This window comes from Anolis carolinensis, chromosome 1 (assembly GCF_035594765.1).
Source record: "Anolis carolinensis isolate JA03-04 chromosome 1, rAnoCar3.1.pri, whole genome shotgun sequence".
NCBI lineage: Eukaryota > Metazoa > Chordata > Lepidosauria > Squamata > Dactyloidae > Anolis > Anolis carolinensis.
Window position 1 is genome coordinate 222356345 of NC_085841.1, and position 26801 is coordinate 222383145.

A 26801-nucleotide genomic window follows, 5' to 3' on the forward strand; every position below is an offset into this window, starting at 1 on the left:
CAGTAGCAGTATGGTACAATCTGTTGCAATGAAAAAAAATTATCTCTGATAGTCTGTAGTTTCGTTTTGAAGTGGTCACCATCTATTTATTATTGCATGTTTCTTTGTATCTGAGGCTCTCTTTTCACCTATCCGGGAAAGGCTATATTTTTAAAAAGATTCTAAATAAGAAAAGTAGACATATGGTACACATGTACCGTAAAATTATTGCTGTATAGAATTAATTCTAGGTGACATACCACCAGCTGCAACTATTGAGATAACTGTGCTACATTTAAAGAGCTGGAAAATGTTCAGAATAAATATTAGCACAGTTCTCTGTATAGAATAGTATAACTCTCTAAATATGGTTTCAGATTAAATATTAGCATAAATTTAATTGAAAGGTTGTAAACTGGGAGTGTCAAAAACACTAACGCATGGGAGGAATGCACCAGGATGTTCAAAAATGTAAGTGATATGGAAGATTTTCACATATAATATATTAGCATACTCAATTAAGTACAATGTTAGATGCATTCGTGATGTTTAATTCCCTTAGAAGACAATAGTCTTTAGAAATCCAAAAGCACCTTATGATTTCCATTGTTTTCTAACGTATTTCCACGTGTCACCTATCTTTTGAGTCCAATGCTGGATATAAATTCAGAGGTTAATAATTGTAATTTTCAAAGTCATTTCTTTCTGGATATTTTTTTATGATATTCAACACATTCCCCTTTGATTTCCCCAGCTGTCCTTGTCCAAGTGATCAATTATTTCATAAATTGCCCCCCCCCCCCATCTATATATATAAAAGGGTAATGAAATTTCGGCCTAGGACAAAACAACAAAACTACACATCCCAGAAACACTAAACTTGGCAGCACAATCCCTCATCCATGTCTCTACGTTCATACAACAAAAAGAAAAGAAAAATAAAGTCCTAATTAGAGGGAAAGGAATAATTGTTTTTATCCAATTGCTGCCAGTTAGAAGGCTAAGCTCCATCAGGGGAAAACCTTTACCCTTTACCTTAACTACCACCAATTCCTCAATACTTTATTTCCCATACCACCATACTTCGCCACAGCAACGTGTGGCCGGGCACAGCTAGTATATATATTTGTGTGTGTGTGTGTGTGTAAAAATAAATGCACAATTATTTCCCTTTTCCAGGACAGCTCTTAATGAAATCTACTGCCTATATCTTCACTTTAAAAAAATGCAAAATGGCCAACTCCTCCAGTATGGAGGAATGGTCTCCTTTAACTAACTTGTAACACAATATCTCCTTTGTACTGTTTATCTGAGTCCACACTGCCATATATTCATTTTAAAGCAGATAATGTGGGATTTTATTCAGCTGTGTGGAAAGGTCCACAGTCACATATCCAATTTGGCTCACTGGTTTGTGCTGGCCTAATCAATTCCAAAGATCAGTTTGCAGAAAAACACTGTTGTTATGTATTGTATAAAGCTAAAGAAGGTGTTAAGGAAAAGTGAAATCACATATTAGGACACCACTGTAGAAACAGTTTTCTCCTTTTTTCAAAATATGGTCATTACTCTAAAATGGTACCAATGAACAAATAATTGCAAAATGATTACACTTTATTTCACGCAAGATTGACATGCACCACATTTTTCAATTTTATGTGCTGTACAATTTCTACTAGGAAAGCTCTTTAAGGAACATCTCCCCCGAGGTTTGCCTCTTACTTTAAGCAAACTGTCATTCAATTCCCAAAGAAAACTCAACATCTGTTATATTAAATCACTCAAGGCTATTTCATTTTTTCTGCAGACCTGTGAAAACAAGGCATTCTTCTGCTATGAGAGACATGAAAACAACTTGTTTGCCAAATTAAAATTCAGGATAGCATAACATAACTAACATGCTTTAATTTCATGGGTCAAATCACAAAAATTCACCAGATTCAAATAGTATATAAATCGAAGAAAGTTTAAGTTCACAGATAATGTGCTGTCTTTCATCAATTGTACCTTTGCATTTGTAGTATAATTTCATGTCAGACAAGTGTATTGTTGGGTTTTTCATACATCTTCTATAAACACCTGTTTCATCTGTTCTGTCATTACCACAAAGAACTATAATTTGTAAAACTTCTGTTCTCTTACTTGAACACATTCAGACTTGTGCAAAGGAATAATTCCTGTATATTACAACAAAAACAGTAAATGATCTTAATTAAGCCCACTGTATTTTGCTTCATATGTTTGTAAGAAGAGAGCTATAATGTCTCTTTTACTGTTGCAGCACTTTTCGGTTCTGAGATAAATTCTAAGAAATAATATTTTTAAATGCTTTTGAAACTTTCAAGAAAAAATCAGAGTGCTAAGACATCAATCAAAGTATAAGTCTACAGAAAACCTTTTTCTTTTTAATGTACCATTAGCCAGTACTTTTTATAAACAGCATCAGCACATGTCAACTCTTAAAATACAATGTAAAAAATTCTCAGTGTTTATGTAAGACAGTTTCTACCCACTTTCTCTCTCACACACACATACATACGCACACACGGACTTATTCATTGAATCGTATTTACTTACAGGATTTCTTGGTTGCTTTCAAATTCTGCTTCCAGAGGGGCACACATAACAATTCCACAAAACATATTTTTAAAATTACAACATTAAAACTGGTGTGAAAGTAAAGCTAGAACAAGCACAAACTAAAAGCAAAGCTAAAGCAAGGGCCAACTAAAGAAAGATAGGAGAGCTTCCAAAGGCTTCTTTATAGGCTCTCAAAAACCGATGTGAAACCAAACCAAGCAAACAGTTCACTGAACTTTCTACCAGACATCCAAGCTTTTCTTGGATGAAGGGACTAAACCTAAGATGGAAACACGACTTCATTGATGGATTTCAAATCTTTGGAGAGATTTCTCATATTTTGGTCTTAGACTAGAGATGGGATATGTGGCTTCTACAGAAGTTTGGTGATGCCAGTTTCCAGCATTCTTCACTATAGTGAGCCATTAGTGAGGAATGCTGATAATTGCAGTAAAAAAAGCATCTTGGAGGACCATGTTATTCTCTCTCATCTTAGACCTAGGGTCTGACTTTAAGGCTTTACAGATCCATATTGGTTTCTTGAACTGGGCTGAAAAGGTCTTTCAACACCAGCGTATGCCAAGCCATTCTCATAATTGCCTAACTTTCTGTAACAATCATCATATGCAGTGTCACAGGCAAACTGAAGGCGACTTAAGGTATTGGTATAAATTATCCCATCACTGCCTTCAAGCAGATTATCTGACAAAACCAGTTGACACTCAAGGGAGCAGCTGTCATTTGTGCACTCTGAAGCAAGGCTGTATCAAGAAATATAATGTATCTTATTCTTCAAAGACAGTGAAATTCTGTGTGGTTATAGCTTCTCCGCTTCATATATTGTAAGACTTCTATAATCATAGAACCCATATCAACAGTTTCACTTACTTGCACCAAATTAAAATTGTCCCTCTAGGAATTTGCTAGATCCTCCAAGCAATTCTAAAATATGCTGTATGATATACTGGGACTGAACATTAGGTAATTTAATGATGTTCAAGCATATCCACAGTTTTAGATAATCGCATTCTGGCCAGGAACATATCCCAAATGCATATGGGGATCTTGTTATATTCCACATTATCTTCCTCCACTATCACCATTTAATTTCATGTGAAATAAGCTACAAATGAATTTGAACAAACGAAAGGTTGCCAAAATGCTAAAACAAAGCAACAGAGGAGACCTTGTACTTACACACAAATTGCTAAAATTGCAAGTGGGTACATTTGTTTCAATAATATATTTACATTTTCATAATCTGAACCACATTTTATTCTGTGATTTGACAGACTTGGTTCTTAATGTCAGTTATTTTCTATATGGCAATTGTTGGGATGAGTCTAGAATAAGAAAGGAGTCTTGGGAGCAGACTGATGAGAACACTCAACATATGCAAACCTCTGGAAAACATGTAAAATTATATGCTGCTCTTTCTTTAGCAGCCCAGGAGGCCAATGCCCATTGGATTCTTTACTCTACCATTGACTGAATGCTATACAATTCGCAACTATAGTAAAAGTCAGATGGTTGCATGGATACTTCCTGCAACAAACACAGGAGTGTAATGTGTAATTGTACATTTTATAGTTTGCATTCTTTAATTGGAATTCCATAGCCTTGGCTTTGAGCCAAGATCTCCTCTGGTGCATACATTTGTAATAAAGATTGTGCATACATTTGTAATACAGATTGTTTTTTTCTTCTAAGTGAAACCACCTGCCAATGGTTATAAAAATAAACAACACCTCTACTGTGTAAGCAAAGGTAGCATATATAAAGTAAGGGTTAAATTGTTGCTTTGCTTCCATTAACCCATTCATGGATTTAGTAGAATCAATTATCTTTAGTAAATATCCTAGCTGACCAACATTGCTCCAATATGGCAAATAATGTCATAAACAAAATGTCTCTTTCCATATTGACTAACAGCCTGCTCTCATGTTCTGCTCCGCAACATCAAAAGGCCATGAGGCAGGACACAAGATACCCAGGGGAAGCAAAAAGTGTCCCCTTTTTTACAACCATGCTGCATATGTTAATTTTTTTAATTTATAATTACCTCAATATAGGAGCCAAAATAGGTCCCAGGATAGATGAGGGGGAAAAAAAGATGCAGTACAACTTCTGTATCTCTGGTGGATACATTCATGAACCTTGCGTGGATACATGGCATTGAGGATAATAGTCAACCCTATTGAAATGAAATATATCTGGTCCAAGAATACCATAGAGTCACACTGGAGGACCTAGAAAATGCTTAGAGAGAACATATTATATCAGACGTGGAAGCTGTGGAAACTGATCCATGGCTATGAGGCTTATAGTGTACAATAAACAATAAACCATTTAAAAAGCTATAAGCTTGCTTTCCAGTGCTACTGTACCCGTTTTAGATAACAGCAGCTATGATTGCCATTTTGTGCAGAATTTTAGGAGCTGCGCTTTTTGTCTCTGATGCATCAATGCATGGCTAAAAACAGGGAAATGTTACCTACCTCCTTTCTGTAACAGCCTCAATATAGAATACAAATGATGGCATTTTGGTTGTTAAATAACATAAACTTTTGGTTTGCATCTTGGCAGCAAAATCAGAGTACAGGACTGGTCAATTAATCCAGCTACTACTTACAAAGAATGAGGCATTTCTAAATGGAACACAAACCGACTATGCTTTCTAGTTCACAGACTGTTTCAAATAAAGAGAGAAATGGAAAAGGGGGGGGGGGGTGGAGGTATGGCACAGAAGGAAGTTAACAGATGTTTTTTTCACTTCAGCTGCTTTTAACAAACCCAGTTTAGGAACATCAAATTAATGCCATGGTTAAGCTGCTATTTCTACGACTTCACGCTAAGCATAAACTAAACTAATTGTGAGAAAAGCAGGGAGAAAGAACAAAAAGCAAGAAAGCTGTCAGATTAGGGTTTTCTTTTTTCTTTGATACCAACCTCCAGGCATGTACTAAAGGAAGTAATCAGTGGGGCTGGAAAATATTTTCCTAAAAACCTCCTGCCGTGTGTAGTTTCTCAGTAGCCACCTTTGGAAACGGTTGCCATTACAAGTCTCCACTGTGGGGCCACGAGTGCCGTCCTCTATTCTGCTTATGGTTAGACATGACTGGGTAATGATATGAAGAAATGTGTGCGTCTGTATGACAGAAAAATGGCAGAATGAACAATCATCACAAAACCGCAACCCCTCCCACCCACCACCACTAGCTTGAAAAGCCCAACAAACCAAAATAAATTCATGTTCTTAGATAAAGCTGTGCAGCTTCATCATCAAGTAGACCCAGAAATTACAGAGTTTTAATAAAATTATGAGAAATGGGGCAGCTTGAATAAATTCACAAAGCTAAAAATTAAAACTAAATCTAGAAACAAGATCTAGAGAACCATAAGCAGATTTCCATTCTCACTCAAAGTCATCCAGGTGGCCCCATTTCAAATGAAACGATTATTTTATTCTAGCTGAAAATCAAGTTACTATTCAACAAAATTATATAGAAGGGAGTAGGTCCAGACTCTAGGATTTTTTGGCTTGCCTTGCTGAAAACTCCAGGTGAGAAATCATGGATAATTTTTGGTTATTGTACATAAACTTTTTTTGTTGCTTTCAGAAAGAGGGCGGATTTGATTAAAGCTCTTCTATGCAAAAATTCCCTACGGACAGAAAATTAGGACAAAGCAATTTTTCTGCACAACATTTTTGTTTTGTTGTTATATGTGGAGTGTTTGTTAAAACTGAGGGCCATTCTATACAGTCATGTAATCCAGAAGATCAAGGCAGATAATCCACAATATCATCTTTGAACTGGATGATCTGAGTTCACACTACCATATAATCCAGTACATGTGGATTTTATACAGTTGTGTGGAAGGGACCTAAGGCACAATCAAAACATTCCTTTAGCGTGAACAATAGTCTTCACAGTCTACTCTCCCACCTATATGGACATGCTGATGGCGAAAAAGATCCTAGAAAGTGGAGGAAAGATAGAGAGGACCCAACTATATGGATCCTTTATCCTGAGGGAGGGGAGAATTGGCTCCATGGTGGCTGCATGACACTTGGAGCTGATTCAGGTCAACCAGAGTTAACTTGAGTGGCAAGGCAATCAGAGAAGGAATTGGGAAAGTAGGAAGCTATTCTCTGTGGCTTCATCACTCTGGCTATCATCATTATAGGTACTGAGCAGTCATCAGCATCCTTTTCATGCCTAGTGGATATTGCAAAACCCGGAACAACAGGTGACAATCCAGTGATGCAGTACCACTGGGTTATGTAGTCAGCATTCAGTCTCCGAGCCAGTTTGTTGGCTGTCCTTGTGGACCATGGTACCATGTTCCAAATCAGCATTGTTGTTTCTGGACCATGTAGATGCGCCCTTGGTTACAAAGGGTTTTGCTGAACATACAGACCTCTAAGCTATAGAACACAAGGATGGATGAGACAGATGAAGGAGTGAATGGGTATGGCACATAAAGAACTTACAGTGGTTTTGTATGGATATGCTTTTTAAATAAGTAAGCAACTATAATGCAGCTAACCAAGAATATTCCATATTTAGAGAAGTCAAGAAATGGATTCTTAAGAACTAAACAAAATTATCCTTCTGCTTGACTACATTTGTAAGAATGTAAGAGTGATATCGTTTATTTATGATTTTACTTTGAATCCACCTAGCTCAAAGATTCTCATAAATATTTTTAGTATGATTCTTGAATTTCTGAAAACAAAAATTGAAAATATACACAATTAGTACTTGGACAAATTTAATTTCTCTTTATGCTGCTATATTGCAAATCAGAAAAACAGGAATGGGAGAGAGGAAGATCTCGTAGTCAAAATATTGATCTATTATGGAGCCTCCGGTGGCCTAGGGGATAAAGGCCTCGTGACTTGAAGGTTGGGTTGCTGACCTGAAACCTGCCAGGTTCGAATCCCACCAGGGGAGAGCGTGGATGAGCTCCCTCTATCAGCTCCAGCTCCATGCGGGGACATGAGAGAAGCCTCCCACAAGGATGGTAAAACATCAAAACATCCGGGCGTCCCCTGGGCAACGTCCTTGCAGACGGCCAATTCTCTCACTTCAGAAGCAACTCCTGACACGAAAAAAAAAGTTAAAATATTTTGGATAGTATTCTTATGCTTTTCCACCTTTGACTGACTGCCACTCAGTTATCAGAAAGCTCTCAGAGAGCACCACCTTTGATGTCAAGAAACAATGCATTTCAGGTAGTCTGAAAGAGGAAAACAATAAGAAAATTTGGCTTTCAGAGGCAGAATGTGGACTAGTTAGTTTTTGGCTCCTATTTTTTCTTTCTGGTAGCATAGAATCAGACAATGTGCAGACTTGCACTGACGGGACCGATTGCATGGTCTTTATTTTATTACTTATTTTTCTAAGGAATGCTAAATGGAAACAAATGAAGCAACCCTCACCAACCAACAAGAATGTTATAGTGCAATGCAATTTTCCTCCAATCTTTTTAAACAAAACAGATATTATTTAGTCTAATAAGTCACTGCAGCACGCCATTTTCTTTACTCGCGTGTGATGTAGAACAGTAAGAAAATTTAGAAATGACTGTCCTTATAATGTCACTTTGAGTCAGCAGCTAGAACATCAATTTTCGCTTTCAGTTCATTATGTATCTGAAATGCATGTTCATGTTCCTTCTTTTTTCCTTCCCACTAGTGGAAAAGAAATCTCATGTGACTAAATTAATGGGGAGATGTAATCATTCAGTATTTAAATACTGTAAAAATACATTTAGTGGATTCAAAAGATAATTATAAACACAGTAAGAAAAATTTGCATAATACTTTAGACTAAAAGACTAATGGATTTTTTTTACTCCATTTAGTTGTATAGAATTCAATGAAGCTAACCCTTTCTCAATATATAGTCATCTTATATTGTTATCTTATATTGTTAGTTTTTCATTGAATGCTGCCAATTTAGAGGGAAACAATGATCCCATTAAATCATTAATCAGATAAAAGCAATGTTACAGAAAGTAAGCTGACTGAATTCTAGATGAAGCTCTAAAATATATGCCAGATTTATATTTTAAAAAATCTGAATGGCCTAACTGTCTCAATTGCCCATATTTCCATGTGGGGTTTTAAATTATCTAAATAATCTACATTGTTAAGTGAAATGCTAGTACATGAGCCAATGTAGGGTCTTTCCACACAGTCAAATTACCCAGAATATCAAGGCAGATAATCCACAATATCTGCTTTAAACTGGGTTATCTGAGTCCACACTGCCAGATAATCCAGTTCAATGTGGATTTTATACAGCTTGTGGAAGGGGCCGTAGTCAGTCGGTGAATGTTTGCCAATGATTTATTAGACTAACCTGTCTAGGAAAAGTAACAGCTGGCTGCTCAAAGTAAAAAAGAAATGTGTTTGAACAACCGTTTCTGCATCGACACTCCATTACAAAAGTACTTTAAAACATCATTTTTGCAAGTTCCTTGAGTTGTAATTAAAATAGTCTTTCATTTTGCCAATCATTTTCACTTACAAGTTTCTTACATCTCCTACCAACAAGCAGGTATGAATGCTTCCTCAACATAAAAGCACATTATGACTAATCGTAGAATCCTTACAAGTGTTCCTAGCATTGTCATCATGATTTCTGAATGACAGAAGTGTGAGTTTGTGTCTCCAAAATACAATTCATAAAGTGTCTGTGTAGTGTGCCTAGCAAAAAACATTGATCTGCAGTGTCAAAATCCATGGGAGCTTTGCCACTCTCCCCTGGACCTTTCCTTAATACCTGATTATAGTGCAGAACAGTAAAGTTCAAGATGAGTATTTGTACAAACCTAAACTCTAATATTCAAGGGAAGGTTGAGAAAAATAGTTGAACATCCTTCAAAAAATAGATAAGCTTCCTTTAGGGATTTAAAATCCAAAGTACTGAAATAAAATAATTTCAAATTCTGGCAATGTGCTCTGTATAATAGGAAATCTAAAGCCAATCACTATATAGGAAAGTCTACTGAAAGCAACAATATTACATTATTTGCCACTATAGCTGTAAACATGCAAACAGTGTATTCTACTCTAGAATCAATCACAGGGATTGCCAAATTTTACAGACTTACCTCAAAGTTGTATTCCCATTTACCTACATACTGACAAAAGCAAAACACATGATGTACAGACAAACCATATCTCATGACAATATATGGAGAGTTTATGTTTGTTCCAGTTTTATATGCTAACCGCTGTAATCAGACTTTCGGTCATGTTTATAGCTGAAACTACTTGTCATGCTCACTCTTCAAAGCTCAATATCTATGGATTCTTGTTTTTCATTCAAAGTAAGTTTTTTAAAAGATTAAAAACATTTTCCTCAACTTATAATCACATTTTCCATTAGAAAGCAATAGCAACAGAAATGTTCTCTGACTTCACGTGGGCATAATTGGCAATAGAATGCCCAAAGGAAAACCTATGCCTTCTATAGACAATTCTAATTATTTCCAAAACCAGTCTTCAAATACCATTTCAGAGATATTGATGGAGGGCCCGTCTAGACAGGCCAAATGATGCAGGCAGGGATAAATGTGGTATCCACATGACGCATGGGATCCATTCACCCTAACTCCCAGGAAGGCCATTTCATATGGACTTCTCCCATATTACAAAGCTTGCCTGCCCTTTTTGGAAGTATACAGTTGGGCTAGTTTTGGTTTGGAAATGGCAGCAGTTGTTCACATGGTTATCCTGCTTTCCCTGTGCAGCCCAGGGACAGGAGGTGGCACTGAATGCCCCCCCCCCCCCCCGGCATGTCCTTGGCTTAGGAGCAACCACCAGGTATTAAAGTGCTAGTGATTATCAGTCACCACATGTATTGATGGTGGCCAAAGCAACTGGAGAACAGAAGTGGGAAAGGAGAATTCTTCTTTTTTTCCCCTCCCCTCTATTGTGTTGATCTGGAACTCCAGCCAGCATCAATAAATGCAATGAGCAATGACCAGCAGCAATTTCACACCTGAGGAAACAAGGGGAACAGTAATGGTGATATTCTGGCAGCGATGAATTGGGATTCGTGTTGTTGGGTCATGCAGACTCTATCCAACTCCTGGGCTGACTCTTTGCTCTGCAGCACAAACTCCCCTAGCCCTGATCCAAAGGACCTTATTCTGGATAATCTCTGAAATATACGGTCCATATGGATGGGCCCAGAAACCAATGTTTGATAATGAGTTGTGTACTAGATTAAATGTTGTGTATGTGATCGTTATGTGCCTTAAGGTTCTACTTGACTTATGGCTATCTTCAGAGAAATAGATTTTTTTTCTTTGCAAAATTTATTCAAAAGATGTTTGCCACTGTCTTCCTACTGAATCCAGGGCTGTGGTCCAGATCGCCTGAAAGTGCATCTCCTCTGAGTTTCTGCTGCTGATATACCTAGTAAGTGACAAAGCTCTGTCCAAGTTCCTGACCATTGCAGGTGCCTCTACTAATGTGAGAAAAGGGACCAGGAAGAATGAGGGTGATGGCATCAATATGTACATAAACAATTTCTTTCTCAGGACTGATGGGTGCAGGGAACGAGAGTTGTGGCTGGTATCTGTTGTGTAAAATGGGTTGAATCAAATCAGATTGAATCCCATTGCCCAGACTGACCCAACCTGTAAAATACTCCAGAGCTTCCAAAAAACTCCAGCTTTGCCCAAAATCTTTACCAGTGTAGAGAAGCACACAGTTACAATACATCTAAACCACATGTGTCAAATTCAAAACCTGTGTGCCAAATCTGGCCCACCATGTCATTTTATGTGGCCCTCCAGATGCTGGACTACAACTCCTATATTTGTCATCATTAGACATTATGACTAGAGCTGATGAGAGTTCTGATACAGTGACATCTGGAAGCTTTCAGTTTGTTCTGTTTAGTCACGTTAAAAGGGCCTGAATTTAGATACAAGGTTTGTGGATACAATGTCTGGTTTTACAATGCTCTTTAACCTTTTCTCAACCTCAGAGCCACAACTGTAGTTGGGAATTGCTGTTCAATAATATCTGGAGAACCAAGCTCGGTAAAACTAAAGAGCACCAACCACTATGTACAAAACTGATAGTTGTCACTCTCTATTCATGTATTCGCTGGCCATGGATTCAACAGTCCTTTGAAGACAACAATAAGGTTGTTATGGCTCTTTATGAAAATGAGTTTGATACACCTGATCTTAACTAAGAATAAGTACTGGTCTGCAGGGCCATAGCCAGAAAAAAATGTCCGGGGGGGGGGGGGGGGGTGAGGTTGAAACTTATTTTTAGCAAATCATGCAGAGTAGTTCCATAACGCAAAATAATTTAGAAATAAGGCTCCATTGATAAACTTCTGTGGACACTCATGGGGATTTGGTTAATCAGTTAAAATTCATGAGTAAACAAGTTTTAAAAAAACCTGAACAAATTGAGGGGGGGGGTGAATCTCTAACCCCCCCCCCCTCGCTACAGCCCTGCTGGTCTGTCAGTTTCATTGTTTTCTATCTCCTCCCACAAATGATTTTTTCTGTGAACTGTGCTGTGTATTCCTGAGTATTGCTGCCATCCTATTTGTTAGTTCTAACTGGAAGGAACACAAAACCATTGTTAACTGTGAATCATCACATAGATAAATCTAATTGATTCAGTGGGTCTACTCAGGTGATAACTGGAAACGAATTGGGCTCATCCAGCACAAAACCTTACACTTGGGTTGAACTCAGTTTTCCCCCTTTGTTTTTCCACTAATTTTAATGGGCAAATGCATATATTGAATGAATTTGTTTTAATTTTATTTTGAACACCCCGAATTTGTTCTATTTGAATGAGATGGGTGAATTTTCCCCACCCATTGGTGATTTATATTATGCAAACATCACATGTGTAAAGGTTAAACCTTTCCAAGTGCTGCAACTCCACATCAAATTTGCATTGCAAATTTGAAGGTCATAAACACCAGGAAATACCGTTAAGTTAGAGAAATACTGAGTCACATCTGATTAGTTCTCAGCTTTGACATCCTTGTTACATTCTTAAAGATTGCTCCTTCAAATTGGATCCAAATGAGACCTAAAGTCATCTAAAATATCTATGTTGCCATCATTCTTCATGTCTAGTCAGCTAGGTTGGGAATGCTACACTTTTACACCCAATACATTCACTTGAGAATGTTACAGTTTTAGACCCAATACCAAAGTCTGCTTGATTTGGATTTTGGGTTTTTTTGGGTTTTTTTTAACTTTTGTATCTTGCCTTTCTTTTTATGTACTTAGAAAGTCACAGGCCCAGGATAACAACACTGATTTTGATGACTATGTTTGGATTTTCAGTTCAGCACTCCAACCATTATATCACATTGCTTGTCACAAGACTGCATTTAAACATAGAGGGAGCTCTCCAATCCCCTATCTATCTATCTATCTATCTATCTATCTACACACACACACACACACACACCTCACATTGATGGTATGTATGTTCACACACGAGACTGAAAAGAAGTACAATCTCAGTATTTAAACAAATTAGACTGATAAGCAGGCAAGTAACAATGTAAAATACTTGAATATTAAGGGACACACCTATTATCATGATGATTGGATAAGGTGAAATTTTTAATGTTGCTAAACTTTCTGTTCTTCATAGCATTAACCAATCACAAGAGGAATGTGGGCCTAAATACACTAAATGTAAAGTCAAGAAAGTCAAGCAAAGTCAGACCTGGTTAGTACTTGCATAGAAGTCCACCAAAGAGGCTGGGCTTGGAAGGAAGGGATTAGCAAAGCTTTAAAAAACCTTATGAAATTCATGGAGCCACCATATGTTAATTGACATATTAAAGAAACACACACACATACAATTCTAGTATTCACTTGTTTGTTGGTTGCCCCTCTCCATTGGAGCCTTCTCTGACACCAAAATGCATGTTCTGTTTTTCCCCCTCATGTTCACTGGGCAGGTTGTTAAAGTACATGGGACAGGGTGGAAGGGAGTTTCTAAAAATCTTTTATATTCTATTCCTGACAGAACAGAAATCAGCAATGAATGAAGCCTTCTACCTTTTAAGACATAAACTACAGATTTATTTGACATTATATTATAACTACAGATCTAAACCAAGGAGGGAGAGAGGGGATAAACAAGAATAAAACTGGAAAAATCCCTGTTTCGGGCCCCTTTCACACAGGCCCTAAACCCGAGGGTTTTACTGAAGTAGCCTGGGTTGTCAAAACAATGCCTTGTGTAGTCCAGGATAAATGCTCAGTTTTCATTTACAATTCATTGAAAAGAGTAAGAAGACAACAACAAGCTGAAACTCAGGGCAACTATTGCAAAAGAGAAGAAACAGACAACTATCATAACAATCCAGGAACAATATACAAGTTTCTAATGAGATAATGAGATTTTCTATCAAAATTCATGGACCTTTCAATATTGCAAGTGAATAATAATTCAACAAGATGTAAAATATATATTTCAAATAAATGCAACGACAAACTGTTTCCACAGTGATTATGTTGCTGTTGGAATGGAACTATGTGAGATTTCTTTTTTCCTGGCTCCACCTAATGGCTAAACCGGATTTTACAAGATCATTGTGCATTCTTTTCCCTGAACACTTTTATAACATCTTAAAAACATATAAACAAAAAAAAACCCCTATAGCCTAATACGTATTTCAAGCACTTCTGTTATCTCTTACTAATAATAATTTCAGATGAATCTAAAATCGCAGTATGTAAGCTCCAGAGAAAACATAACCACAGCCAGCATTGCTATATAAACAAGTTCTTGTAAGAACAACTTCTGGTGCATCAACACTGCAGAATTTATGCAGTTTGACACCACTTTAACTACTATGGATCAATGCTATGAGATCTCAGGAATTTACAAGGTCTTTAGCCTTCTCTGCCAAAGAGTGTTGGTGTAACTGTAAATCCCATTATCCCATAGCATTGAGTCATGGCAGTTAAAGTCGTGTCAAACTGCATTAAATCCACAATGTACATGCACCCTTATTCACATTTACCATGAAATAGTGAAGAAAGGAGGCGATAAGCAAGTTCTGCTTATCTTCTGTGGCCTAAATAAATTCAATATCACAACATCATAACTATGAAAGGGTATATTATTCCTGTGCTTTGTTAATCACATGAGGACTACCAATATTATGTAATATTTGAAAAAGTTAGCTAGTATAGGAATGCCAGATAGCTAATATTTTTAAATATTAGTCAACATGGGCAATCTTCTCATGTGTTTAACAAAGCACTTCATAATTTTCATTTTAACAGAAGCAACAAATAGTTTCAGTTATATTCTCCCCTCTGCAAGAGTATCCGAAAACCATGCTCTTTTTCAAAGTCTGTTCACAATTTGGGACTTATTTCATGCAAATTTTACATGTTGGCTTTGCATAGAATACAGTATTTTCTGTGTAGCAAAAAAAATATGCCTTAAAAAATGAAGTATGCACAGAATTGTATACTTCATTTTTTAAGGCATAATTTTTTAAAATCTCAAGCAAGAGTTCTGCCTTCCATACAATTTTTCTTTAGCCCCCAGATTTCCATAACTTAAAACTTCAGTTGAACATTTCGAAAAACAACCCAAGCATCCCAAAATTAATGTGGTTGTTTTACTCAGAAAATGGAATTTCGTGTGCTGGAAACAACATTTTCTGAGTAAAACAACCACATTAATTGAAAAATTGCATGGAAGGCAGAACTCTTGCTTGAGATGAGCAACACCCTCATTCCCCTTCTTCCCCACAGCTAGATTCCTAAAACTGATGCCTAAAGTGTGATTTCTGTGATGACAAAGTATTTTCAGTCCATGATTTTCACAGCAGGGCAGACTGCTCAAATGTGCTTCTCTACCTGTGGGAACTCTTGCTTCCTATACTGCAATGTTTAGTCTGCACTCAGGATAGAAGTCACTCTCTAGGGCCACTGAGATCAAATAGGAAATTCATGTGATAATCACCATGAATAAATGCATCTGATTCCTCAATATTGTTTCAGAAAGCTGTTGTTCCCAAAAGAAAACAATAACCTGCCCTTCTTCAGCTTTAGTTCTACAAATTCTTGAATCTGTATTTATCGTATATACAGTAGAGTCTCACTTATCCAACACTCGCTTATCCAACGTTCTGGATTATCCAACGCATTTTTGTAGTCAATGTTTTCAATACATTGTGATATTTTGGTCCTAAATTCGTAAATACAGTAATTACTATGTAGCATTACTGCACATTGAACTACTTTTTCTACCAGATTTGTGGTAAAACATGATGTTTTGGTGCTTGATTTGTAAAATCATAACCTAATTTGATGTTTAATAGGCTTCTCCTTAATCTCTCCTTATTATCCAACATATTCGCTTATCCAACTTTCTGCCGGCCCGTTTATGTTGGATAAGTGAGACTCTACTGTATTAACAATACGTCTTTTCACTAGGATAACAATGTACTCTCCCCTCCTCACTGTATCCATGCACTCCTCTCTCTCTTTTTATTATTTGTACTTCGCAAGATAACTTTTTATGGGTGGAGAATTATTGTGCTACGTATTGGATTCTTCAGCTTCCTTGAAATAATAAAGAAGGGCTCGTTTATTAGGGAGTTATTGGTAAGCAGATGACTACAGAGATTACACATTTTAGAAATTAAAGAGTAGGCCTATTTAAACATTTATTAGAAACCATATTCCTGCCTTCCCCATTTTATTCTGGAGGCAACTATGCAGGTCAATTTATTTTTTGCTTGAAATCGCATCATGTGTGTATATGAATGCTATGGCCAAGAGAGTCCCCTCAATCAGTTTTAGAACTTGTAGTAGAATATAAGAGAAAATATTATGTCTGTACCTACAAAGATTTCAAGCCATTTATAGGTTCATAACTCAAAAAGCAGCATCTTCCAAGGAGACCAACAAGGACAGCATTCATATATACTTGGTGACCTGGGATCGTCAAAATGATGGCGCACTGAATACCACCACCACAATATTTTCCAAACAGTTAACCCAACCAAGAGAATGTATTACATGCCAAAGAATGCATTATAATGGTGCTTGTCAGTGATGTAAACTCCAAAGGCAATCTTGACATCTGATGTGAAAAAAAGAATTGCATAATTCTTGTAGGATGGAACAATGGAAATGTTTCTGGACAAAGCTGCAGAGATATGTACCATATCCAATATGGTACATATCTAAATATGGATGCATGTTACTTATCTATGGAATAAAAAAAACACAGTGATTGCTTCCTTTCATCAAGCAATTCCTACATCACATAACTTTGTCAGACAGGGTTTATAGAAACATTACATACATACACTCTTTCAAAAATTCAAAGTCTGAATATATATATTGTGAAGCCATCTATACCTATTCAACATACGCACCAGATTAGATACATACAGCAAGATTTGAATTTAAGGTTGAGGAGTTAAATGAGATGAGATGTTCCAATGCTATTTTGCACTTTGTGCATTTCAACTGTGAAATTACCTTCCCCATTTCGGCCCATGTTGCACTTTGCCTGGGTTCTATGAATTAGTCTCCAGTGTTAATATTGTATGTGGCGCAGGTGGGAGAGCAAGCCAGTGCAATTAACTGCAATGAATCACTCTGACCAGGAGGTCATGAGTTCGAGCCCCGCTCGGAGCCTATGTTTGTCTTGTCTTTGTTCTATGTTAAAAGGCATTGAATATTTGCCTATATGTGTAATGTGATCCGCCCTGAGTCCCCTTCGGGGTGAGTAGGGCGGAATATAAATACTGTAAATAAATAAATATGCTGATTTTAACGATTGTTTTTACTGTAATTGATGTTTTTATTGGATAACTGTTTTATTGCTGTGTTTTGATATTTGATTGTTTTATCGGGCAAGGCCCCATGTAAGCCGCCCCGAGTCCCTTCGGGGAGATGGGGCGGGGTATAAAAATAAAGTTATTATTATTATTATTATTATTATTATTATTATTATTATTATTATTATTATTATTAAATGTCAACTGTAAGTTGGGAGGTGGAGAGATGCAAGTTTTATTTTTCAGGACAGTTTGAAAACTGGAGATAGGTTCACAGTGCTGCAGAAATATATAGGAAATAGTAACCACAATCTTGAACAAATTAACACATTGAAAGTAACTATACAACTTAAGCTCAAATGGTTTGGATTTTTTGGCCAAAGAATGTTGTTGTTTTTTTTACTATGAACTTCAAATCTCAATACTATTTGAATATGTTTAATCAAGGTAAGTTTGATCTCCTGCTGTATCTGAAAAAAATACAGCATCATACCTCAGCATCATATTCCCAAAGTTGATTTCCTCTCATGTGATGGCACTTGAGCATGATCACAGGACCATTGAGCCTAGAGACGTCCAAACATAAATCATCTGTGCGAATCTCCTTGTCAGCAGTGTATGAAAATACCTAGAAGAAATAAAATGATTATTTTAGCAATATTACTTCACTGTGTGTGTGTAGCTACTCATATCTGCATTGTATCTACATAACTAGATGTAAAAGATAGATAAGATGATAGGTCTTTCTCACTTAACTAGTTGCCTAATCATGTGCAGTGAAAGACAATGTATGTAATAAATACTTCTGATGAATGCCGTTGTTTCTAATAATCACAAGGGATATGAAGCTTCCCAACTTTGAGTCATCCACAAATACTCCCTAGATACTTGTATCTGGTGTGCATAGGTGTACTACTGATATAATCGTGGCAAGCGAATTGTCTGTAGTCAGGTTGCCTTTCCACTGTGTTTGGAGTCATACTTCAGGATGTTGCAATAGGATATTCAAATCATGGAAAATTGATACCCTGCGATTTTACACAAGAGGATCCTCAAGGCACGCTTTGACATATATCAATAACATATAAAAAAGGTGTTTTAAAAGAAAGTTGTGATTCTTAATATATCCAGCTAGAACCCAGAGACTATACATACCAGATAATGTATATAGTGTCAGATTTCTACATTGCTGGGGTTAGAGGTGCAGTACCTTTGCAAAAGTAAAAAGAAGAGGCTGGATGGCCATCTGTTGGGGGTACTTTGAATGTGATTTCCTGCTTCTTGGCATGAGGTCTCTTCCAACTCTATGATTCTATGATTTTAAATCACATTTGCTACCCATTACATGTATAATCCTGTATCTTAAACTACATTTGAAAACCAGTGTACTGTAATGTAGTGTACTGGGCATCCAATTTGTTAGCTATTGAATTATGGAGACTTTCATGGGATTTACCTCTGTGTATATATGGAACTATGCCATATTAAACTTGAAAGAAACTCTGAACAATTTTCAATGGCTACTATGCATGCATAGTTTTGAAGTAAGGAAAGCTTGTATGCCACACATCAGTTTTGGACACCTATTATTGTCAGACTGAGTAAAAGATGAAAAATATTGATGACCATTACCAGAAACAAGAACTAGTGTGATGAATACTGATAACTCCATAAGGTTAATGTGAGTGGAAATTACTGGGAATTATTCTTGACTGAATTCTACAAGTTATAGGTATTTCTATTACATTTGCAGATCTGGGAAATGACTGTAACTGACTAATACGTTATGAACAATTTCAAACTTAGGAGATTGTTATGGTGAGGATATAATAAAGGCAAATTTTAAACCAGTATGAGATCTTCAGATATTTTAACCATGTAAATAAATACTCTAGTACAGGTCATGAGTTATAATTCAAAATGAGGCACAATTGAGAATGTTGCTTTGCAATTTTCTTGTGAAACCTACCAGTCTAGTTGAATGGCACAACTTAAGCGCTATGGTTATTTTATACGAGTCACCAGGGCTAGTTCCCATTTCATCTTAACTATGAAGATGATTCTTCCAGCCTTGATGCCGCATCTGATGATACTGATAATATTGATAATATGACTGATATTACTGGCTTACCTTATAAGGCTATTTGTAAAAAAAAAAAACCCATGGGACATGAAAACAAAGCAAATTTTGTATGCTTATGTCAATACTGTTATTATACAGATCCAAAACAGTCTACTGCTCACTAACATATCTTGCTTACAGAGGAATTTCTGAAGTAGCAATGAAGATAATACATGCAAAAAAGAGAAGTCTTCTGGAGTGGACAAGGCTGTGGAATTCATAATTATGAAAACACATATCACATTATCAATAGAATACTTTTTAGAACAGTGTCCTCACAAGGCTCAGTGCACAGTGAGAGGCAAAATATTGAAATCCAAAGAATAACAAACAGAAAAAGATGTTACAGAAAGACACAGAAAGGTGCTATCACTTATATCCACCCCAAATGATTGATGTTAGTATGCTCAGAAGGGAATATAAGCAAACTCTCCATAGCTCATCTTAATTTTCAGATATAGTAATATTTCTTCAATGAGATATCCAAGTAGACCATATTCTAATAATCAGCTAATTAAGTTATTACTTTGAAGGGAACACATTATAATTAACTAATTAAGTTTTAAAGCATCTATTCATCTATTCACTGAAGCCAAGATATTCACCCACAACTGCTACTTGTGCCTGAACAATAACATCCCCAAGCTGTAAACTTGGGCCTTAAGCAAGAATCGCATTCTGGACTAGCTTAGACTGGTTGGTTTTTCCAGCACATAGAATCTTATCTTATCTGGATTACATTGGTCTGCTTTCATCTGTTGTAAAGGAACATTGAGATATGTATTCAGATATGCTACAGGCCACTTAGGATTTGCACATAAAAAAGGCAGCTATAGATATAGTAGTTGAAATTTCTCTGACGTTTCCCCCTCATGTAGATGTTTAGAAAGAAGACACAAGGATAGAGCCCTGAGGCATATTATAAGAAAAATGGTACCATGTTCCATAGCCATCCCTCAAACTCAACACTAGCTTTGGGACTGAACTCACAAGAAAATACCAGAGACACTAAATCATCAGGCCATCCAATCCTAAGAGTGAACAGGGTACCAACAAGGTAACAGAGTGAAAGGGTACCATCATCATTGGTACAGAATGGATAAACCTACAATCCTCATAGGCATTTCCCAATTCAATTTCCACTGGAGCAACTGAAGGTGTATCTAATGTAAAATGAATGCACTTTAATTCCAAGGTTCAATGCTATGGAAACCTGGAAGTTGTAGTGTTAGAAGGCCAAAGGGCGCTGGTTCCTCACCAAACTGTAGGTAAAAGGTAAAGGTTTCCCCTGACGTTAAATCCAGTCGTGACCGACTCTGGGGGTTGGTGCTCATCTCCATTTCTAAGCCGAAGAGCCGGCGTTGTCCGTAGACACCTCCAAGGTCATGTGGCTGGCATAACTGCATGGAGCGGCCTTACCTTCCCGCTGGAGCGGTACCTATTTATCTACTCACATTTGCATGTTTTCGAACTGCTAGTTTGGCAGGAGCTGGGGCTAGCAGCGGGTGCTCATTCTGCTTCTGGGATTTGAACCTGGGACCTTTCGGTCTGCAAGTTCAGCAGCTCAGCGCTTTAACATACTGCGCCACCACCAGGGCCCCTAATTTCATAGTCATTGAGCAATGGCAGTCAAAGTGCTGTCAAATTGCATTACTTCTACAGTGTAGTTGCACCCCAAGTCAAGTAAACAATTTCCTCTGAAAATCCCTTGAGTTGAGAGAAGGCACCAGTCACTTCATCAATCTATATATATAAAAGAGTGATGGCATCACGGTGACCCACAAAACGACAAAACTACAGGCCCCCCAATCTCGACATTTGACAACACAACCCATCATCCACGCCTCTAGGTTGATACAACAAAAAGAAAAGAAAAATAAAGTCCTAATTAGAGAGAGAGGAATAATTTCTTTTATCCAATTGCTGCCAGTTAGAAGGCTAAGCTCCTCCAACTTGGTCTCCTAGCAACCCAATAAAAAAATAATAAAAAACACTAAAAAATAAATACAATAAAATACTATAATAACAGAAAATAGCTAAAAAGAATACAAGAAAATAATAAAATATAATAAATAAAAAGATAACTTACAATAAAATTAATAAAAAATACAAATAACGTCAAATAAAAATTACACAACAATTTTTAACCAATACCACCACCACTTTGCCACAGCAACTTGTGGCTGGGCACAGCTAGTATACCTCTAAAAGGAAGACAGAGGTGGCAGTAATTATTTGAATTCATAAGATCAGATCTTGATTCTTTAACAAGGGCCTTAGTCCTTCCTAAGTGCCACATCTTTCCTTCAGGATGTGTTTGGTGCTTCTAACATCCAGGCCCAGAAACCTACCCAGGCAGCTTTTATTGGCAGTGATTTGAGCATTCTCTTTATTGCTTGATCACAAGTTCTGAAGTTATTTATTTTTATTTTTCAAGTAAAAGAAAGCAAATTTTTAATGAATAAACAAAGCCCTACAGAAATACAGTACTATAAAGAAGTTGTTTATAGTAACAACTTTATAGTAAAATGATGAATAATCAAAAAGAGCATAGGGGAGTTAGATATAATCAAATGTTACAAATATTGATATTGGGTGCAGATCCAAAATTAATAAGAACATCAGTCTTACTTGTCTTACTCAACTGCTGAGTATGCCTGCCCTATTTGGAATAATCTGCCCATGCAAAGCAGGTGAACATTGAACGAAACATGCAGAATAATCACAGGATGTCTTAAATCTACACCTGTTGATAAACTCTACAAGCTAGCTGGCATCCCCCCCCCCCCCCCCCCGATGTGCGACGGGAAGTTGCTTCTAACTGTGAGAGAAATAAAGTTGTGTTGGATTTTTGGTTGTGTGTATATGAAATGTAAATCAAGTGTTGCTGCTGTTTTACAAGTGTGTGTTTCAGCAATGAAACAGTTAACAGCAGGCCAGTTTGACTGACAGCCTGCTGTGACCTATGAGGCATGATTTCCGGAGGTCAGAACTTCCTTCGGACTGAGGAATGTGTTTTCTTATCTCTTGTTGTACTGTGAGAGAGAGCCGAGCAGAAGAATGCCGGCTTCTAGCGATGGACTTTGCTGTTTGTAAATATCTCTGTAAATATTAAATAGATGTTTGAACTTTAGACTTCAGATGTCTTTGAGTCTTTGAATTCACCAATTCGTCAGGGTGCTGGTCCGGAGCTACTGATTGATGGTGTTTGAAGAAACCCACCAACAGACGCACCCTGACCCCTGGCTATGCATTCTAACAGGTTGGACACTGTGAAAGCCATCTACTGCATGGCTATCAGCCTCCTCAAATCAAGGAAAAGCTTCATGAGGACCACTACTCCTCTTGATGTTTACCCAGCAACAACGAGGGCATCCCTCTGGGCAGCTAAGCCAGGAAATCTCAGTTGGATGCCCCTCCACAAGGGTCTTCCTCCAGAGGCAGACCAAGAATGAACAACTTGAAAGTCCCTGAACAGACTCAGAAGTGGAGTGGGCAGATCAAAAGACAAATTGGCGAAATGGCACTACCTAGAAGAATCCTCCATCTTGTGCGACTGTGGAGCAGAGCACACAACTCCGCATCCGTATGCTTGTCCGCAATGTCCTGCCTCATGTAAAAAGGAAGAATTGTTTGAGGCTACAGACAATGCAATCGCTGTTGCCCATTTTTGGTCAAAAGATATTTAGCCACTTGTGCTCCTTCTATTTTTTATCAGTTTTACACTAGTTTATGCAATGCTTTTGATACAAAAGAAAATAATATATTGATATTGTGTGCACCAACTGCTTGGAGAATCTACAAAATAGATAAGACTAAAGATTCTCACCAAAATCCTTGTGGCGACTTATACTGGTATAATCAGGGAGAGTAAGTTTTGTTTTTGGATACTGCACAAAGACTTCCTTGCACAATGTTTTCTTCAGGCTGAATAGTGTGTGGGATGCAATTCTTCCTCTTTGTTGACCTAAACAGTCAATGATTGCTGGGAGCATGTGGGAGAATGCCACCATTATTTTGGCATAATTCTTGATTCCAAGCTGACTTCCTTGGTTTCCTGGCACTGCTGCCAAAATAATGACCTTCCACTCAGGTGAGTGTGAAGACTTTCAAAGTGTTTACAGACGAGTGCACTCCATGGGCAGCTTGCCACAATAGGATTTTGACCAATATATCCCAAGCTGTACATTTGAGTTAAAAATGGATCCTGATCAGAAAAAAAAACCATGAATACAAATTAAACCAACCTATGTGATGGCTATTTTAATTATTTACAAGGCTCCCAATTAATGTGAATGCACCTCTCAATTGATTTAAAGTATTCTAATCAAAGCTACAGGAAAAGTGTTCCCTTGTAATTGTTGAGAGCAACCTTTTGCCAATTAATTGCTGAATGTAGCCTTTGGCAAAGCATGCAAATTGAACTTGATTGCATTACCAATTAGAGAATGCATGCAAATCATACTAAGTTACCAATTAGGGTGCTTTCAAAAAGGAAAAGTTGGAAAAGCAGCTCCAAAGCTGTTTTATTTTCTCATGTTCTGATATTTAGTTATAGTGCCCCAGAACTCTCTACAAAATGTTCGTATGCATTCTATAAGCAAAACATATATGTATGTGAAATGCATTATCATATTAGTGCCTAGTAATGTATATTGAAATGGCAAAATGCTGCAGTTCCTGCATCACCTTTCATGTACAGCATAGTAAATTGTCACATCTTTAGATATGAACAGAAGGGAGTATTTCAGCAATGCCAACTTACCTAGACAAAGCAAAATATATGGAGGGAAAAGCCACATCAAGTAAAATTCTCCCTTCTGCTTAATTTTGAACAGAGCAATGTGTTAGATGGAAAGTGTAGTGCATAATGTCAAAGGATACCAAATCTTCAAAAATCACCTTACTGTTGTGGGATCCCATTTCAGTTACATGTTGTCTACTTTAATGTAATTATACTTGGCAGCGGACTCAATGGAAGTGTATTGCTAGACTTTAAACATTGCCATATTTATTTTTCACCTCTGCAAGTTTATATATAAGCATGGAGTTTCTGGAATTATATCAACTTTGGTACCTTGATAAAAATGATAAGAGATAAAGAGGAATTGAATATCATGGGTGTATAACATTTTGCAAAATCCTGAAACTATATTGGATTGTAAACATTTCAAGACTACTACCATGGACCAATCATTAATCAGAATTGTGAATGCAATCAAGAAATCAGAAAAATAGAATTTGGATGGGGTTTCTACAAAATAACTAGCCAAGGTAATGAAATGGAAATATATTGTACCTTCTCCCATATCCACAAAACCAATATATGTGGTTTCACTTATCCACAGTTTCACTTACTTATTTACTTAGCGTTTCTTGTTCAGGCTACACCCTATTTTCAGTAACTCCATTTATCCCATTAAAAATAATAAGAGTCGCTATTATCTGCAGTTTCAAGTATCCATGCAAGGCCCAGGAACATATGCCTTATATATGAGGGCCATATTGTATATCATTGATATTGCTCATGCCATCATATTTCCCATTTTTATGTATCATTATGAAGTGTTCTATGGATATTGTGAAATTCCAAAAAGACAAATTAATGGTGCCGGAGACCCAACAAGCCTGAACTCTTCCTAGAAGCCAAGACAACCAAACTGAGGCTGTCATACTTTGGCCACATCATGAGAAGATGTAATTCATTAGAATATACAATAATGCTTGGTAAGATAAAAGACAGCAGGAAAAGAGAAAAAACACCTTCCAGATGGATAGACTCATTCAAGGAAACTACATTTGTGAATCTGAATAAAAAGGGAGAATAACGAAAGAAGAAGCAGAAAGCTGCAGCAAGAGGGAAAATTCTTCATCTAACAATTTTACAAGTTTAGAAATCATTGACAAATCATTATAAGACAGGAAAAGCAGAACATATGAAACTGTCAATATATAGAAGATTCATTGAATGGAAAGTGGGAAATAGTAGGGATACATCCAACAGTAAGGGTCTAAAGCAGTGGTTCTCAACCTATGGGTCCCCAGATGTTTTGGCCTTTAACTCGCAGAAATCCTAATAGCTGGTAGACTGGCTGGGATTTCTGGAGTTGTAAGCCAAAACACTTGGGAACCCACAGGTTGAGAACCACTGGTCTAAAGGCCTTTCTATATAAAACCCACTTGAGAGAGCTTGGAATCTTTCTGGAGCCAGGTACCGATTTCAAGAGTGAAGAGAAGGAAGCCCTGTTTTTATTATGAGAATAACACAGGATTTGACCCCTGGAAACCAGAAAAAGAGAGGGAGATAATTGTTTGTTTGACATAGGTGGGTGCGGAAATCTTAGATACTAAAATGAGATTATATTTCAAGAGCAATGGAACAAAGAAGAACATGAAGTCGCAGGGAAGCTTTTAACAACTGCACAAGAATGATATGTGCTATTTATCACATTTTCCAAAAATGCTGGTCATTCCTTGCAAACCACACTATCATTTTGAAATATATATACGCCTGCAAACATTTGAAACAGGTTCTTCCTCAGTCTAATCTGGAAACATTCAGTGAAAAACACAGCTGCCTTTTTTCTATGTATTAAGTTAAACCAATATTCTTACTGGATAAGCATTTTCTTGGTTTCACATTTGGTTACAGGTGCTGAGCCTTAAAAGATATTTCAAAATTTATTATGAAGACAAGATTATTTTTACCTGGTTGCCTCCCATGCCATGGCAGTTGAATATGCCCACTTTTTCATTTTCCTTGCGCCCCATGTTATCCAAGCATTGGTTTGTTTCAACATTTCTGATCTAGGGAAAAAATAACAAGAGCACACAAAGTCAAAATGCTTAAAGAGTTAGTTTTTAAAAGAAAACTAAAATAGTAATCACCCACTACTAAAAGTCAAGGGAAGAAATTTCACAGTCCTGTCATCAAGACTGAGACAGATCATCAGGTTATAGAAACCTGCTCACTTAGAGGTAACAGTTTTAGAAACCGGTACAGAATGTCACATTCACAATGCAAACATGGAAGAAAAGTGAGAACAGGGAAGAGGGAAAGTCATGTGTAGCACCTTTCTTATGGACACCTCTCCCACAAATGCAGAAAACATCATACACTATTTTATCCAACAGAGCTGGCTGGCTTTTTTCCCTTTTTACATAGCCTCCCTCCTCATTGGACAAAATACTTTGTCAACCATGTCCTCATAATCCATGAGAAGTGTCCATGAAAAAGCCAGATACCTTCAGAAACATTTAATAGAGCTGTAAAACACTTTATG

At 37.1% G+C, this 26801-nt stretch overlaps 1 protein-coding gene across 6 annotated transcripts in view; it reads right to left on the reverse strand.

The window, feature by feature from the left end:
• Positions 1-26801, reverse strand: part of galnt13 (polypeptide N-acetylgalactosaminyltransferase 13) — a 270709-nt gene that overhangs the window by 7876 nt on the left and 236032 nt on the right. For 2 of the 6 annotated variants that reach the window (XM_062965654.1, XM_062965678.1), the window contains exons 10-14: positions 26227-26325; positions 17890-18024; positions 9685-9714; positions 5509-5707; positions 2557-2581 (exon numbers count right to left, since the gene is read on the reverse strand). In XM_062965654.1, the coding sequence (XP_062821724.1) occupies positions 5522-5707; positions 9685-9714; positions 17890-18024; positions 26227-26325 (450 nt within the window). In that variant the 3' untranslated portion in view covers positions 2557-2581; positions 5509-5521. Of the gene's footprint in view, positions 1-2556; positions 2582-4621; positions 4819-5508; positions 5708-9684; positions 9715-17889; positions 18025-26226; positions 26326-26801 lie in introns of all 6 variants that reach the window. The other 4 variants (XR_010001363.1, XM_062965663.1, XM_062965686.1 and 1 more) reach the window with 4 other exon arrangements.